General features: G+C 43.8%; 2 protein-coding genes across 3 annotated transcripts; one reads left to right on the top strand and one right to left on the bottom strand.

Moving 5' to 3' along the window:
* Nucleotides 1–246: 246 nt before the first annotated feature.
* TMED8 (transmembrane p24 trafficking protein family member 8) lies at nt 247–11,129 on the bottom strand. Its single transcript, XM_031593155.2, has 6 exons — nt 10,899–11,129; nt 10,622–10,700; nt 8,746–8,875; nt 7,699–7,840; nt 7,116–7,415; nt 247–6,190 (listed from the first exon to the last, which is right to left on the bottom strand). Exons 1-6 carry the CDS (start codon nt 10,990–10,992, stop codon nt 5,973–5,975), a joined length of 963 nt encoding a protein of 320 aa, XP_031449015.1. The 5' UTR covers nt 10,993–11,129; the 3' UTR covers nt 247–5,972.
* Nucleotides 11,130–11,272: 143 nt separating this feature from the next.
* On the top strand, nt 11,273–16,577 carry SAMD15 (sterile alpha motif domain containing 15). Of its 2 annotated transcripts, none has more exons than XM_090141447.1 (3): nt 11,273–11,429; nt 11,732–11,999; nt 16,062–16,577. In XM_090141447.1, exons 1-3 carry the CDS (start codon nt 11,299–11,301, stop codon nt 16,326–16,328), a joined length of 666 nt encoding a protein of 221 aa, XP_089997573.1. In that variant the 5' UTR covers nt 11,273–11,298; the 3' UTR covers nt 16,329–16,577. The 2 variants fall into 2 exon arrangements, with proteins under 2 accessions (XP_089997573.1, XP_031449020.1); XM_031593160.2 differs by having other exon boundaries at nt 11,788–11,886.
* Nucleotides 16,578–16,697: the final 120 nt, after the last annotated feature.

A 16,697-nucleotide genomic window follows, 5' to 3' on the forward strand; every position in this document is an offset into this window, starting at 1 on the left:
GTAAAAAATAAAAATTGCCACAAGTCATTTTAACAGAGAAATTCCTAGCTGGAGCAGCGATCACTGGCTGACAGTGCATTTTCCTATGCATTTGCAACCGAAGTGTCCACTATATTGCAAAGTACATTTGGAATAGTTGCTACTTTGTTGCTTATAAAAATAAGTTTCATTGTATTCATGTTTCTTTTGGTAAGCCTGTATTTCACTTTCTTTTGTTAATACACTCTTTAAAGCAGAAGACAAATGTTGTGATTGCATAGTGAAAAGTTTATTTAAAGGGAATAACTTTCAATATAATATTACAAATCAGCCACAACACATTGAATATAAACAATACAAACCAAGCCTAGAAGGAAAGCAAACACTATAAATATTCACATGTGCCCTTCAGCAAAAGATTTGGTGCCACATCTTGTTGAAGTAACCTCCTAACCTCCCTTTAAAAGTAATTTCTTCAGAGGAGATGAAAAGCAATGGGTTGGTACAGACAAATGAATTTCAATGTACAGGACAACAAATATATTCACACCACATAAATAAAGACTTAGAGACAGCTGTCACAGTTTACAAGAATATATGTCTGGAAAAAAAAAAGGATGTGACCACCTGCAAGATACTCTCCACTGAAAGACTATGCTAGCAGCTTGGAGCAGGGACTTGAGAGCAGATTGCTTCACTCTGAGGAGAGCAGTTAGTCACTCAGGCATTCAGGAAGTTACAGGGAGATCATCTCCAACTATTGAGTTTCCAAGAACAGCTTCTAAACTTAAAAGTCAGGTAAAGCCTCTTTAGCTCTGAGCTTAATGGTTGGCATCCAGCTTCATGCCTAAGAGACTTCACTCACCAGTCCAGATGGGCTTAAAACCAGATAATCCTTACTGTCAAACCATAGATCCATCCATTCAGCCTGATGTTCCGTCTTCAGCTGCAACAGCATGAGTGTTTCAGAATAAAATGCCAGAGACTCTTTGGAGGCAAATGTGGAATAGCTGCACAAGAAATTCTCCACCTAGCAAGATGTGTTTGGCCACTGCCATTTGACGTTCACTCTAAAACTTCAGTTAGTGTTTACTAACTTGTTTAGACAAGTGACTTCACACTTGGACTCCTGATAAACTTGTGGCTTCTAATTACAATTAAATTAATCAGAATTAAATTAAGCCTAATTTGCTTATGTATTTAACAAGATCAGTTCACAGTTTTCCCTTCTTCCAATTCAGATATTTCATTATTATCTCCAGGTACAAGAAATGGAGAAAGCCATTTCTCTCTCACTTGCAGATCAAAACCACCTTTGTTGCTTTGGTCTCTCATCCAATCTCAGTGAGCTCGCAACTCAACACTGGACTCACTTTGGTAAAATGATGAATGGCCATGAGGAATGCTATTTATGTCTGTCTGCTGTTTCTCTAGCCCTCAGGCTTACCATCAGAATATCAGAAGTGGTCATCCTTTGGTGTTCCAGAATATTTTGCAGCAGCTTATGATTTCTTTCCAAAGGCAAAGATCCTGTGCTGCCAGGAAACTCTAATAATTCTACTACTCATCTTACAGCAAAAAGGCAGGCTAATGAACAGCTTAAATCCCTAGGACAGCCAACCAGGACTCTCTCCTTGCTTGATCTTAGTGCCTCCTCCCTACTCAAACAGGCAGAGAAACAAAGAGAAGAAAACCCTTGGATTAATGACATCTGTGGCTCTTACTTCAGACATGCTCCTTGCTCCTAAGGCACCTTGTGATAAATCCTCCACAAAGCATACTAGGGGGTAATGAGACAAGAAGGAAGGGTGTAAGCAGTAGGGACAAAGTGAACTCATTTAGAGATTAATTCTCTACCCCCAGTTTCCAGCTCACAAGAACAAGTACCTCTTTCAGCAACTAGGCACGTGACAAAGGTCACCTCCAATCTACCCCACCACGTCCAGCAGCACAACTGACCCCACTGCAGGCCATACATGGCTATATGCACACAGTTACAAGGAGACAGTCCACAGGATAGGACTAAAAAGAAAGGAATCTGGCAACCTTTTAGACTGTTGCACAGTAACTCAACTTTTGTCTTAGTACCTCAAGTCAGTCAGTTAAGCTCCTTCTCTCCTTAAGCACACATTTTCATCTTACTGTTCATGTAAGTGGCTCAGTGGTAGTATTAACGTACATAACTACTAAATGAGTCCCAAATATTACTTTGAGAATAGCCTATATCTGACACCAATAACCTTTAACATGGGCCTCCAGAGTTGGTTAGCAAATTAAATCAGTACAAGCGGTGCCTGACTTAAGCAATTTTAACTCTCAGTCCTCAGTGAAACACATACACTTCCAACTCCTGCTGCTACACTACTGCTAAGGGAGAAGAGTAAGATAAAGCAATGGATAGCTTATTACCTGATTTGACATTAAAAAATACCCAACAGATTTTACCATTATTATGAAAAGACAATTATACAACCTAATTTTTATGCAAATTCTATGCAACAGGACTGTTTTATGTCTCTAAGTCATACTTAAAACAAACTGGAAAACAATTCTGTGCTTTTACAAAAGCAAAAAAAAAAAAACAAAAAAAAAACAACTTTGCAAAATGTAGAAACAACTTATTCCTTAATCGAGCTTTTTGAATTTTTAGGTACAACCTACTGGAGGAAGAAAAACACTTTTAAAACTGATCTAAAAATCTTCCTTCTGGAAAAAAATGGGATATTTTCCCTTTCCCTCTCTGAAGTGAAAATGCCTTTTAAATTAATTTTTCTTTCTAAACCCAATATCTAGTTCCACAAGCTCACAATTAGAGCAAGAAGGGCTTCCATCACTGCCTCAGCAGACAGCAGGATCAGATACAAGTCCAGGATACACAGATAACAGAAAAAAGGATACAAGAAATAAGATTACTTCTTTGAACCAACTACGAGTTAAATTTTGAATGCAAGTGGCCACTGTTAATCACTAGCCACGCATCCAAGCTAGGGGATTTATCAGAGAATGAATAAAGACTACAGATCCTTCCTAAAAGAAGTTGTCACTTAGATAATGAATGATACTTTAACACCTGAGAAATACTTATGTGATGTGAAAGTTAAAGAATAAACAAAGGGTAATTATCCTGTACAACTGTAAAGCTTCTGTTTCCTGAAGATGAAATATTCTATGCCAAAAACTGTTTTGTGTTTGTAAGAGATACCACATGCTTCCGGGAAGCATAAGTAGTGAAATAATACACGCTAGATACTTTCAGTTCCACCACAGAAAGTCTGTTTATGGCATTGTGTTTTTGCAGGACAGGCACATACAGACTGGGATAACATGTCAGATTCAATGTTTCTGTTAAGCTTAAGTCAATGAGACTAAGAGTTGGGGACAGTCCCACATGACCTAAGCCTCATTAAAAAGTTGGTCCACATTTCAGGAAGCTGGAACTGAGCAATAGGATCATCATTTACAAGACAGCTTATCTTCACTAAAACCACTAACAAGTTACCTTGATAACTTGCACATACTATTTGTTTCAATAAGCAACCAGAACTGGTAGTCAAGCAGGCCTTTTTCACATCTTACAAGATTAAAATACGTATTTTGAATGAGGATATGATCAAAATACAGACAGTGAAAGGGGAAGTGGCTGTGAATTAGCAATAGGAAGGCCACATTAAGGAGAAACATTTATATAGTGGCGATAACAGTATCCCACAGTACGCTGTGAAACTGAAGATCAGGATAAGTTTTCTACAATTGCTATGCATAGGTCAAAATTCCCTTTAACATAAATAAATCCCAATTTGAAATTGGATCAGGTGCCACACAGTGTCTCATACATTAACCAGCAAGTGCACACAGGGCTCTGCAGATTATAGCAGAAAGGACCAATGGCAGTAATTGCATTGGGCAGCACTGACATTTTTGGTCAATGAAAAGTCACCTTCTTATTGTCAAAGAACTTCATGGGCAAAGGGTAAAAAAGAAAAGAAAAAAAAAGGGAGGGGGGAGATGAAAACCCTATGCAAGTTGGTCAGGCCTGATTCAAATGCTGTACAAAGACTACAAGATGGTCTTTCATCTCCCCAGGAGGGGAAAAAGGAAGAAATAATATTCCCCAGGCTGCTAAACTAAAGATCACTTTACTGTGACAGATACCAAGTCTTACTGTTCTACTTCCCTGTAAGGCTGCCTTATGTTTCCCTCTGCTTGAGGGACAGCTTTGCAGTTCCCCTGTGGTCAGGCCTTCTCTCCTTTGAGAAAGGCTTCCAACTCAGGGCCCAGAATAGCACCAGCTCACTCCTTACCCTGGCCAACTCTGCTTCCTGTCTGCTCACAGGAAAGGAGCAACCAGTTTTCTGGTTTTTCTTCTTCCTGCTCCAAGCTTGGGCTGCTCCACTACAAACATCTGTCTCTCACACACCTTTTTGACCTACTAAGCGCTCTGGGGCAGTGAATAAGTAATCACAGATAGCTAGAAGAAGAGCTTGAACATAAAGAAAATTCCACAGCACTACAATATAGCTGCAAGAGGAAATACACAGCCTTCCTAGGACAGTGAAATCTTTGGCTTTAACTACCCCAAAATCATTTTTTTCATCAATCCCTCTCAATAAAGGGAATGTACCAAATAGAGGTGCCTTACCTGGAGGATTTAAAAATTAAAACTCAGAGTTCTACTAGCATCACCATGCAAAAAGCCATTCTGTGTCTCTGCAAAGAGGTATCAAAGTGTAAACACATTACTATTCTTAAAAAGAGCATGATTTTAAGTATTAAAATAAACAACAGTTGCTGATAAATGTGATTGAAAACTCATCTCTGAAGGATTAACATAATCCTTGTTCAACTCTGCCAATACTCAAGCAGGAAGTGCTTCACTAGCCACTAAAATATGTCAAGGAACTCTATCACCACATGATCAGGGCTAGCAATGGCCTTGTTTGTTCTGGTTTACAGAAAGGATTGGGTAAATTCCACCCCTTTTGAGTTTCTGCTCTTTTGCAACAATACCTTTGTAACAGCAATAGCAGCTGAGAAACTATGCTTCCCTGGGGAGCATTTTCCTTCCTATATATGCTATTATTCAGCTGGCAGCAATACCAGTGAATCAACATGCTGCTACAAAGAAACATTTCTTGTACATTTCTTGGTTGTATCCTGACCTTTTCATATTTATTCAATACAGCAGTAACCATTTCTTCTGTTTGTACATCTGGATTACAGAAAAAAAAGATTGTGGCCACTGGAGATTTAATCATAATTTTTATATCTCTATAATCTACAGATGCAACATCTAATTCTTGATCCACAGGAAAATCTTCCTATGAACTTCTATTTGTGCACTCCCCTCCCCAGCCCCACACGCTGTTCTAAAACATGGGTACCATAGGTTGGAGCTGGCTATTGTAGCATGGCCAGGCCATCTACACCAGCTGCCACTGGCCATGCTGCATCCCCACATATAGGAATGAAGGAAGTGCTGGCAACTGGTGACACGTAGTGGTGGTAAGTGATAAGATTATCAGCGGTTTGGTGACAAGCCAGACATGTTTTTGTCTCACTGCAGCTGACAGCTGCCCTCTAGTGATGCAGATACAGCAGAAGAGCCTGAAGATTTACAGAACAGCAACAGATGAAGAACACTTTAACTTCATTTTGTACCACTGCAACAGAAAGAAACCAAGACCAGCTGCACCTGGCCTCTGGGCATTTACTGGCTACAATGGAGGCCCAACATTATACCTACAGAGAGCAGGACTCCCAAAGTTTTATACAAATAACAGCTGCCTGTGGACAACCAGTCACAACCAGTCTTCTCCACCGAGAGAGCTGGGAAAGAGGGCGTGGGGAGAAACCAAGTTGTGTCTGAAGAGTTGCTAGCAGAGTTGTGCCTTTGTTCTGTCACACAGAAGTGCCTATCAGGGAGTACCAGGGCTGGGTGGCAGCCTACTATGCTCACCACCTCCTGTCTGCCATCCCTGCCCCTTCCCATCCCTTCAGCTAGTGTAAAAGACATGAAAGAACAGAGTCTTATTGCGGAGGAGGGAGTACGAGTTATCAAATTTCAGCAGGTAGATGCCCTCGCCTGGGTAGTCATGGCTGCCTGCCTGCACCTCCCGATGGCTGTCCCTTCGATACACAGGCATGATTTCTCCGTAGCGGTTCCGCAGATAGCTTTTGGAGCCCCTTTCCACGTCACCAACAGGGGCAAGTCCTGAATGGGAAAGAGGAGGAGAGTATGAAAGCATCAGTTAAGCTACTAGATGGCCCATAAAAAGCTAAACAAGACCAGAATATAGAGGAACGTAAACATAAGGAGGGCTGCCTATGATAGCTTTACATGTAGTGTCTGCCCTGACCTCTGCTAATACTACCCACAAAGCCCAGCTTTTCTTACTGTGACAGAAAGAACACACTGAGGATCAGTTTTCTTCACAATACTAATGAAACAGTACATACTCATCTGCCAGCCTGGCCTACTCTCCCTGGACTTAACTTCAGTTAAGACAGTTCACTACTCTTATACATATGCCACAACCAGGACTCCTTAAGGAGGCCCAGTGCTACTGACATGGAGCAAAGAAAAGGTGGAAAAGGTCTTCACTATAACTTCACTGTGTTTGTACATCCTCAATTCACTCCAAGAATAAATTTCTCAAATATGAACCTATACAATTTGGAAAACTTGCAAGATTGATTTCAGACACCAAAACCCCCAGATGCAATGGTCACAAACATACTGAAACCACAGAATAGGTAATGTGTTTCACATGTACAGAGACAGTCAGCACGAGTTAATGATACACTGGGACAATGTAAAAAACAAAAAAGAACCTTTTGGTATCATCTACCACCAAAAATTTCTCAGCTAGAAAAGCTTATTATCAGCTGGAAGAGTGATTTCTCCTTTATTTTTCAGTGTATTAGGTTTCAAAAATGCTCTTGGAGGAGACAAACATTGACAAGTGCTGAAACAGGAAGGGCTAACCACTCTGTCATTTTAGCCTAACCAAACCCCAACAGGCTGCAGAGATAAGTAGACTGGGTAAGCAAAATAGATGGAAATTACAGCATCTGACAAACATTCTCAGCAGCATGGCAACAAGCACCACAAAATAACTCTTAAAGTGTACACCAACCTTCGATTTCCTCTTCCTCCTCTTCGTCCTCCTCATCACTGGATTCGCTGACCTGAACAGTAATGGCAGTGCTAGTAACAGTGGTCCAGTCAAAATAGACTCCAAATCCAATGTCATAATCATCTGTAGCAAACTCCCAGCAAACACGTTTCCCGTCAGGATGGGTTGGCACACGAACTGTCACCACCTCGCCTCGTTTCACCACCATCCTAGCACTCTTCTCCTTTCCCATCTTGGCTTTGAATTCCTTCATCTTCCCTGTGGTCCATGTAGTAGGTGGAGCCAGAGGGGGAGGCTGAGCTGAAACAAGGGGAAAAGATCATCAGCTCATATTACTACTGGCCAAATTACCATAAATAGCTTCACTGTTTTCAGTAAGGCTCTTGTATTCTAGAGTCAGATATGAAGTTTTCTCACAACACTAGCAAGGAGCCCGCAGGCTAGTGGGAACCAGCAGTGAACAGGAACCCAGCAGTGCCTCTAAGACAGCCTCTGCTGTTCTCTGGCCAAGGCAGGCAATGGCACTAAAAAAAAAAAAAGTGGCCACAGAGTAATTTACAAGTTAGGTCCTTTCAGGCCTCACCTTTTCTCTGCTCTCCAAGGAGATCTGCAGTTTCCAGCTCAGCTGAAAGGATGTCCACAGCACCAGTGTGATCTGACTGAATCATGACTATATCCCCTGCTCCTTGATGTATGTGGTACTTGGTCATTCGAGTAAGAGCTTCCTGCACAAAGCACATACACCCAGTCACAAAGATTATAATGTTAATAAAGTCCTCAGATGGATTTACAACAACTCAGTAGTAATTCATGCTGAAGTCAAGTCAGATCCTGCAGAAGTTTCTGTTAGAACTAGAAAGAAGCATCTCGGTCTGAGGCACCTCGATGCATTACTTTCCCCATGGCACCACACACTCTGCAGTCACACACTGCATTCATGTCACAAACCATACACCCCTTAGCTTCCCCAGGAGCCTCTGGGCAGGCACATGTTTGCATCTTTCTGAGATTTAATTGTCATCTTTCAGCAAAGCAATAGCCTTGCAGATGCAGCTGACTGCTCCTGGAAAGCACTCCCAACGCGCTGCTTCTCTAGGGAAAGCCCTTCAGCTCTGTCTGCATCAATACTGCAGCACAATCACACTGACATCAACTGCATCCTGGGTAAAGGTCCATCTGGTTTACTGGGGCCAGGCCTCTTTCCATATATGAAAATACTCAGCTCCTGAGCTGTGTGACACTTGCACAAGTTTTCCCAGCTGTATTTGTAATAGCAGCAAATTGGCTGCTCAACAAAAGAAACAAAAGATGGCAGATTGCCTTCCACACTCTATTCCATAAACATGCATGAAGGGAATCCCCAGAAAACCCAAGAGGCAGAAGGTGAGAATAACCCTGAAACCTTGGCACACCAGAAACTGCAAGGAAGTAAGGACTAGCATAGTACACAAGAGAGATTTTGCAAAGTCAGTAACTTCTACTTCTCACATATGGAGGACATAAGGGTTCTGTTAAGATGAAAGTTGATTCACTTAAAGCCTGTCCCACAGTCATTAAGCATAACAGTAGGGTGGAAGAAATGTTGTTGCACCTCCTTCCTTTCTTTTAGATGTCAGAAACAACCACCTACCTCTTTAGTGGACTGGATTTGGTCAGGCAGCTTTTCTTCTGCTTCAGCCACTTTCTGGTCCTCCAAAGTGCAACTGTCTTCCTTTGAATCCTCTATCACGTCCGCACTCACAGGTGACTCTATCTGCGACCTCTCAGAGGAAGAAAGCACCACAATTCAGCACTTACACTCAGGTCACAAGCAGCAGAGCTCAGCTGTGAGAAGGATCACTCCAAGGCAGCCAGAATTCAGAAGGACAGAGGCACTGAGCATCCTGCCCAACACCTTTGCACCTGAGTTCTGCCCTTGTCTTCTCACAAAGATCTTCCATACCAGACAGGAGTAACTTCAGAGACATATTCCATATTTAATGCCCTTTAGACAGCAGCTAATTCACTGCATATGCTCAGTGCAGTGTTTGTGAGCATAGAAACAGCAGAAACTTTCTGCTCAATAAAAGATACCTTCTGTTATGCCAGCTACTACGTGACATCAGAGGCCAACTAGAGCAGTGAAAGGATTCAGAACAGTTTTGAGAACCTGAAAGTGCCCTACCACAACCTTCCCCATCAGCAATCCCAAGAAATACAGAAAACATGCAGGTCTCTCTGCCATATTCAGACATGCTGCACAGACAAGAAAGCTGTACACCACACAATGGCAGGACAGCAACAGTAAAGAGGTCCAAGATCTGTACTGTGATGAGTGAGACATTCCAGAACAAAAATAAAGGTTCAAACGAGGAAAATGAGCAAGAAAGGAAACATTCCTGGCATTCTATCTCTGCTGAAGACTTTTTTTAAATTACTGTCAACAACAAAAAAAAATCCTTTCACATAGGAGAAAGTCTCATTGGCAACGGATCAGACTATGAATCTAGTTCGGAATAGTTTAAAAAAGATTGCAGCTCCACTCAGACATATTCCACGCTGAGTGTATACAGAAGACTAGAACTAGAACAGGGCAAACATGGCTCATGTTACCATGAGCAAGCTTTTCAAGCAGATCTACAGCATTCAGCCAATTCCTCCTCAAGCAGTCTTCTCAGATCATTCTTTTTGGACCCCTTCCTTTCAAAGGAGATTCAACGTACACAAATTCATCAGGTAACACCCATGATTACCCAGCAACTACTTTGGCCATTCTACTCACAGCCTATATTCATTCCTTGAAGAAGTCTGGATAGCATAATAAAGAGTGATATAAAAAATGCCTGGACTTGAGAAGGCTGATGTCAGTGTCATCCACACCAACTAAGATGACATCAAACAGCTGTTTTAATGAGTCACTTGCTGTTGTCTTTTCTTTTTTAAACGAGGCTGATGTTTAACAGATAGTGTGATCTACTTTCTGACAAACTGAGCTTGCAGATTTCTGAAACTGTGTCACAAGCAACACGCGTACTCTAACAAAGTAAAACTCCACACACCCAGCCGTAACGACAAGCCAAGCATCTGATAAGGTGGCCAGGCAGCAGCATCAGGGGAAGGCTGATGCAGAAGACAAAAGCTGAAGAACAAAAAACGTCGTCAAGAAAACAGCAGAAGGAATATGTTTGCTCAGCCTCCACGCAGCGCAAGTCCTTAAGCACTGAACCGCCCCGAACATTTCTTGAAAGCTCATTAGTTCTTACTACGAACTACAAAACCTTCTGGAGTTGACTGCAACCTGACCGATTCTGCAGTGTGAACAGGTGGGCCACTTTGTTATTTCATCGGCTTTAACACGTAAGCCCGCAGGGACAGCTCCTCCTACACCGAATCCAGCACACACTGCCCGAAAGCAGACAGCTCGGTCTGCAGCCCCCTCTCTGCAGCCGGGCAGGGGCCGCTCCCGCACGGCTCAAAGCAGACCCACTTACGCCCGCGGGGCACCGAACACACGAACGCTTTCCTACCCGCACGGCGAGGCGCTGCGCTCCGAGCCATCGCCCCGCTGCTCTGCGGGCTCCGTCCTCTGGGCAGCGGCTTCATTCTCTAGCAATCAGAACGCAGGGAGAGAAGTCACTTTCCGTCCTCGTGAGCGCGCAGACAGGAGGCGCGCAGGCAGCGCTCAAACGAGGACCCCCGCGCCCCCCGCCTGCCGCCCGCCCCGCGGAGCCGCACGGCAGCCCACGCTGCATCCCCACGCCGCCGCCCCGCCCGCCGCCCCCGGCCCCGCAGCCCGGCACGTACCTAAGGAGAGCTCGGCGCCGCCGAAGCCGCCCGGCGCCCCGGCGGTCGGGGGCTCGAACCGGGAGCCGGCGGCGGCGGCCAGCACGTCCGACATGGGCAGGGCCGGCGGGCGCGAGGCCCGGGGCGGCAGCCTGCCTCGGCGGAAACACCCGAGCGGAGCCGAAGCTCTGCGCCCGCCGTCGGCGGAAACACCCGAGCGGAGAGAGAGGCGGAAAGAGCCGAGCGGCGTGTGTGCGGAAAGGGGGCGGCGTGGGGTACCGCGGCTTTTGCGTCCCTCCCCGACAACGGAGCCAATCGAGAACGGGTTCCGCAGAGCCGCCGGCGCGCTGCCAGCGGGGGGCGGGGGAGGAGGCGGAAGGGAAAGCGGGGTGCGCTGCAGGAAGTGGCGGTTGCCGGGGCAATGGGGCTCGGGGGGACGCGCGTCCGCCGATGGGGCCGAGCCCGGGGCGGGGGCCCGCCCGCCCAGTCCTGGCCTGGGGAACCGCCGAGGTGGCGGAGTGGGTGTCGGGGCTCGGCTTCCCTCAGTACCAGGTGCGGGGCTGCCCTTCCTGGTCAGAGGCACTGGACACGGTGATGGAACAAGGGGGAATGGGTTTAAGCGAAAAGACGTTTGTCTTAGGTTAGATGTTGGGGAAATTCTTTACTCAGAGGGAGGTGAGGCGCTGGTGCTGCTGCCCAGAAAAGCTGTGGTGTCCCATCCCTGGAAGCACTGAAGGCCAGATGGATGAGGACCTGGGCAGCCTGAGCTGCGGGGTGGGGGAGGCAGCCGGGTGGGCTTTGAGGTCCTCCCACCCAAGCCTTTCTGTGATTTTATGATTCTACAACACCGGCAGGGGATGGCCGAGGGCTACGGATGTCCCATTGCCTTCCCTTCTGCTTCTCTGCCCAGGAGTGCTTCAGAGCCAATGGCATCACCGGCCGCCGCCTCATCCTGGTGAACTGCTCCAGCCTGCCGGCCCTGGGCGTCACAGACTTCGGACACATGCAGGTGCACCTGTGTGCTGCGGCGCTGTGGCTGCCTCGGCCTGTCAAAGTCCAGCTCCAGCCTCTCCTGCTCACCAGGGTGCAGGGCTGTCGCTCATCTGCCCAGACAGATTTTGTGTGAGCAGTGAGCCTGAAACAAGGCGACTGGTTTCACTCAACCCAATGACTGTGTTGTTCAGGTCTTCAGATGTAACTCTAGCTGACTGGGAGCTGCAGGCTGCCCTTCCAGGACCATATCAGCCCATCAGAAATGCCTTGCCTTTCTTTTAGCCTGTGTTGCTCCTCTGACCCCAGAAAATTGTTTAGCAAGATGCAAATATCTTTCATAGGCATTCCCTCAGAATTTCCTTTCAGTAGTTTTCCATTTACTGATCTCTTTGATTTAATTTGTAGAACATCTGCAAATCTGGGTAGCTTTAACCTGCAACAGTCAAACCACAGTTCTCAAGCAGCAGGAGGGCAACTCATTATTACTTCCTTGTTTTATACTCTGCTGAACACAAATGTCTCTGCTTCTTCCCCATTTTGTAAACTTGTAATTTTCTGGTAATTTTCCTCTCAAGACCTTGTTTCCTTAAAACCACCAACAAATAAGCTTAGGTTAAGACTGCGGCTTGCCCTTCCAAAGATTCCTGAAGGTGCAGAGATGCAGCATTTCATACTTACAGTGTATGCAGGTAATTTTTGTATCCTTTTAAATTCATTTAGTTTTCACTAGGACCACGATGAAAAAGAGTGTCTTGATCTTTCATTTACTCCTCATTTTATTTTCTTATCCCTCATTTAGGGATGGCAATAGGAAACACAAGAAACCTCACCCAAACAACATGTTGCATAAGTATTATAGGTCAGTATTTGAAACACAGTCAGGTTTAATCTTCGTTAAATCACACACTTCTTTTCTACTGCATACTGTAGTTCTATTGAAACCAGCAGCTGTATAGTGGTGTGAGATACCAGAGACACTGGATGTGAATTTTGGATTAACATCAAAATAGTAAAGGACCCACTAATACTGCTTTTTGGTTTACTTTCCAATATACCAGTAACACAGCCAATGCAGGTTTTAGTCAAAGGAAATCTGGATTTTTAAAAGAGATTTTACACATCACTGTGTACATACACTGCGGAAGCAGCACAGATGTTCCCAATGTTTTATAAAATGTAAAGTAGAGGAATTAATGGTGATTTATCTTTATCTTGCCTGGGACATGGTCTGACTGCTGTGGCTTACAGTTACCCATCACCTTAAAATCAGCATCAAAAAGAAAACTACTGAAGATAAGTGCTGAGGTACCCATCAATATGTACACTGTGCAACAGTAGTCATGGCTAGAGAAGCATGAGCTTAAATTTGTTTGAATAGTTCCAAGAGAGATATTTCAGTCAGGAATGGATCTGCTGTGTGAATCACGGTCATCAACTATTGACTGTGATTTCAGTTGCAATCATATGCTTTCCCTTAAATGCATCCCCTTAAATGCATCCTCCCCTTTGACAATCAAATCCAGTCTCTTGCAAAGTCAAACTTCTGTATCTTGAATCCAAACAAAAGGTAATAAAGACTTTTGCCATTGAAGAAACGTATTTATGTACTAAAAAGAGCCTTAAAATAACATGTAGGAGGAAACCTAGATAAAACTGCTTTCCACTGATGTAAGCTGCTGGTATAAGAAACCACATCAGAGACACAGCTAATGCAGAAAGAACAGAAGGAGGTCTGATTTGGGATCAAAAGGTAGTAGGTTTTTACACAACCCTCAGTTCAAAGCAGGTACATACATACCTGATGATCAGAGCCTTGTGAGTTTACAAAGCATAGATGTACAGAAACCTGGCATGAGAAGCCAGAAAACAGCAGAGCTCAGACTGGAACAATAGAATGTATGTAGTTGAGTGTCAGTGTCCCTGTGAAATCCTTGTAGCAGTGTGAAAGGAGCAAAGAGGAAAATACCAACTCAAAATCAGTAGTGGATCTAAGCCTAGGAATAAAACAGGTTTTTCTTTAGTTGCGAACTGAGTTGGCTTTACTTACTGTCCTGTTTTTTCTTCCTATTTTCAATATGTGGCTATGAAATTGAGACCGACCACAAAAGTAATCCTTAAAGAGAGAGGTAACAGAAAGTTGAACTGATAAAACACATCCAAAATGCTTGCAGCTCTTTCCTAGGAGAGCAAAGCTCTTCAGAGAATAAGCACAAGACTCTTTTGGATCACAGATGGGAAAAGTCATCTGGTTTTAAAGGAAGGTGATACCTCATTGCATTTATTTTCAGAAGTTAGATGGGATAATTTACCCAGTTGTAGTACTGCTAGAATTGATTCATTGGTCCTTTTTATTATCAGAGCAAGTTGACTTAAATTTCATTTTCTCTTATGGAAAACAGAGGGATAATAGAAACAGAGGGATTTGAGGCTGCACTTACTGAGCCAAGCCAATTGTTTCACGTTTGATTTACAGTTGCTTTCCCCAGAGGACACAAGGTGGAAGTTCAAATAACCAGGGAGAGAGAAAATCTTTGTGCTCCAGTGAATAGCATATGAACACTGCTTTTTTACTCTAGAGCACCGAAAAACAATTTCACCTCTAAGCTTCCCTCTGGCTGAGCAATCTTAACTGTTTGTTTGAAATTGAATATGCCACCCAAAATATTTATTAGTACCATGAGTTTTAATGTTGATCGCAGACATGAAGGCTTCACATTGCAAGGCTGCTTTGTTCATACAGAAGCCTTTCAAGAGTATGTCTAGTTCAAGAAGAGACAGCCTCTGCATTCAGTCATCTGCGCTTACCAAAGGTGACAAGTTCTTTACATGATTTTTAATCCCCAGCTCCTCATTGGGATTTTGTATGGCAGTTGTTTTACAGCTAAGAAAAACTAAGCCACAGGCTAGAGAAATCTACTGCAAGACCTGCTCTTTCTCTTGCAGAAACTGAAGGAGAAACTAACCAGGCCAGGATAAGTGTTAGCTGACATACTCCAGCAAGCTTACAAATTTGACAATCTGTAATGTTTTCCAAAGCTTGTGAGTGAAGATAATCTCAGACTTCAGCAGAACTTAAATGTTCTTCAAAATCATGCTCCATCCTGCTGCTTTCTTGTGTCTTCTACCTCTACCCTACTTGAGTGGCATCCAGGTTCACAGAGGTCCAAGCTGACTGTGGCCCATCTAGGGTCCTCAGTAAGAGCATAGTGGAGCAGGTGCACAGGTTAGACTATAATGCTGCCCACAGGAGCATACAAGCTTCCCAACCATAAATATCAGGGAAAGACTGATAGCAGTCATAACCTGATAGTTACTATAGAAATGAGCATGATAGCATCAGTTCAATGACACAGAAACATTTTGCAATATAGGGGAAATGCCAGTTTGATAAAAAACTACACATTAAATTTTCTGAGAGCTTCCCGGCACAGTCAAGTGAGATTACTACTGATTTTAATTCCACTGTACTGGTATTTTAAAGTATATCAATGCCACTGAAAATACCAGTCCAGTGTTATTTTGATGACAGATAAAGTAGTGTACTACTCTTGAGGCTCAAACCAAGGTTGGGAGAAGGATCTGAGGAAATGCTGTGAAAGATCAATAAAACCTTGTGAACTGCATTTCAGCGCTTCAGTCACATCAGAAGGCTACATCTTTGGAAGTGACTTCAAGAATAATGGCAAGCCTCCTCACTGACAGTCCCAGCCCAGCAGGCTCAGCCAGCCAGTCACCTCTGATTTTCTTAATGAGCAACGTGGCTTACTAGCTTCATCAGTTTTTCCATCTCTTCTATGTGTAGACCCAATTACTGACGATATAACTTTGCAAACAGCAATGTTTTTGCATTAGGCAGACTCCAGCTCACTCATCTGTAACTTGTTTGTTCTGCAAGTGCAAACAGAAAAGCCAGGCCGTTTATGCCACTAAAGAAAGCTGCTGTGAGGCTGTCATCCACAGTAAATCTGGAGAACATGCAGTCTCCTCTCCTTTTACAATGTCATACCAGGATCATGCTTTCAGATCCTTTCTGAGTTGCAACTCAGAAGTGTGAAAGTGTTCAAGTGCGAAAATGTTCAAAAATCCAGAAACTCAGTTTCCTTTTTTGCTACTTTGGTACCAAATGGTATTAGCTAATGTCCTGTGAAGTGAGAATTTCTGATATTTTTGTCTGATATATTTGTATTTCAGGAGATTTCACGACATGTGCGGGAGTTGCTGGGGATTGAGGAGCCTGTCTTCAGCAGATCCATTGCCCTTCCATACAGAGACAACATGGGTCTGTTCCTGGAACAAAAGTCTCGATCAGGACAGAAAGCAGATGCCCTCACTTTCTCACAGTTTGTCCAAGAAGCAGGCTTAGAGCCCCATTCTACATTTCCTCCTTTGCAACAGGCACAGACTGGAGTAGAAATAGATGCTCTCCTTTTATCACAGAGCGCACAGACTCAGGATTAGAGTCTCACTGCAGTTCCATCTGTGTAAGAAGCCCACGTGGGAGAGCCGTATACACCCTTATTAGCTGGCTTCTTTGTCCAGGGTGGTATAGTTTCACATTTTTCATTATATAAAAGGCTATTGCAGCTCTTGGCATTTTGATGACAGCAAACACATGCCTGCATTGGCTCTTTTCTGTAAGAACTTTTTGCAATTCATGTGCTTCCAGGAACTAAATGAAACAAGACACATAAATGAGATGTGACTTTACCACTGACGATCTGTCTTTTATTTCTGCTTCACAGCTGATTAAGAAGACAAAAAATCAATCCTAGACATATTTTAATTTCCAGTGATTGGCAATAATTTCCCTGCTGCTCAAGTGAATAA

The sequence above is a fragment of the Phasianus colchicus genome, chromosome 5 (genome assembly GCF_987193195.1).
Source record: "Phasianus colchicus chromosome 5, bPhaCol1.hap1.1, whole genome shotgun sequence".
Taxonomy (NCBI): Eukaryota; Metazoa; Chordata; class Aves; order Galliformes; family Phasianidae; genus Phasianus; species Phasianus colchicus.